Here is a 1165-nt window from a genome sequence, read left to right on the forward strand (position 1 = left end):
GCATGCGCGAATGTGAAAAAGAGAAACGCAAAACGAAAGAGTGTGTACGAGTGTGTCGTAATTTAAAATAATAAATTTATTCGATTCATTTTTATTTTTATTTATTGATTATAAAAAAACTGATACATGGAATCTTCATGTTCAAAATGAACGAATAATAAATGTGGTTACGGTTGAAAGTTGTTGTTTTTTATGCCATTGATTGCAGAGTCCAGCAACATTTCAAATTTTCGGATGCGAATTTCGTCTTGACCAACGCGCACAGAGAAAAATTCTGTTTGAAACGAAATACAATGCATAATTTTGAAATAAAATGAGTTTAGCTCAAATGAATTTAGTTTCAATCAATCTACTTTACCTTTTATGAGTGCCACAATGCCATCTTCAACCGGCGCGTCTTTGATTTTCTGGAATGTGCATACGCCAATCAAAAGTGCTTTGAGAAACATGCAATCGAAGTCAATTCCCGGCCTATTTCGATTGATTTTTATTAATCCGTTGACCACATGTGCTGATACCCAAATTTCTTTCGATTCACTGCCATTGTGAATCATAAACGCACGGTCTCCATCGTTCTAAATGAAATACCGTATATCAATGTATTAAATCGACAATTTAAATTCTATTTTCCACATATAATACTTACATTTTCCTTATATGGAGTGTTAGCACACAATTCATCATTGGCTTTGGTCTGATATACAGGTTGAAATTCAAGTGCTTTTAAAATCTGCCCCGGAATGTGAATAAATTCCAATTCGTCGTCAACAACAACTGTTTCACCATTTGCTAGAACATTTGTAACTGCGATTTCAAACATGTCATCTTGGCGTATGCACATTCCAGAAAATCAAAGACGCGCCGGTTGAAGATGGCATTGTGGCACTCACAAAAGATAAAGTAGATTGATTGAAACTAAATTCATTTGAGCTAAACTCATTTTATTTCAAAATTATGCATTGTATTTCGTTCCATAAAAATAAAAATGAATCGAATAAATGTTATTTTTCTTAAGTCTCACTTTTCATTAGCTGACGTATTTTGTCTGCGTGCGAACTACAATGAGTGTATGTTGTTATGAGTGTATGTTGTTCAAACAACGACAAATGCTATTGTATGCTTCTTCGTTATTTAAAATAACGACACACTCATACACACTCTTTCG

The 1165-nt window shown here is 33.6% G+C and overlaps 1 protein-coding gene across 1 annotated transcript; it reads right to left on the reverse strand.

Annotated features, from left to right (window-relative positions):
* Positions 1 to 167: 167 nt before the first annotated feature.
* Positions 168 to 820, reverse strand: LOC116347669. The gene is made up of 3 exons (XM_031778363.1): positions 647 to 820; positions 359 to 575; positions 168 to 274 (listed from the first exon to the last, which is right to left on the reverse strand). Exons 1-3 carry the CDS (start codon positions 818 to 820, stop codon positions 168 to 170), a joined length of 498 nt encoding a protein of 165 aa, XP_031634223.1.
* Positions 821 to 1165: the final 345 nt, after the last annotated feature.

This window comes from Contarinia nasturtii, unplaced genomic scaffold (assembly GCF_009176525.2).
Source record: "Contarinia nasturtii isolate CC-2019 unplaced genomic scaffold, AAFC_CNas_1.1 Cnas_scaffold_2018, whole genome shotgun sequence".
Taxonomy (NCBI): Eukaryota; Metazoa; Arthropoda; class Insecta; order Diptera; family Cecidomyiidae; genus Contarinia; species Contarinia nasturtii.

Bases quoted from the DNA above. Each gene is read 5' to 3' on its own strand.
- LOC116347669 (XM_031778363.1), bottom strand. From the start codon at position 820: ATGTTTGAAATCGCAGTTACAAATGTTCTAGCAAATGGTGAAACAGTT. The intron at 576-646 runs GTAAGTATTATA...TATTTCATTTAG, and splicing joins ACACTCCATATAAGGAAAAT to AACGATGGAGACCGTGCGTT. The intron at 275-358 runs GTAAAGTAGATT...CGTTTCAAACAG, and splicing joins CATTGTGGCACTCATAAAAG to AATTTTTCTCTGTGCGCGTT.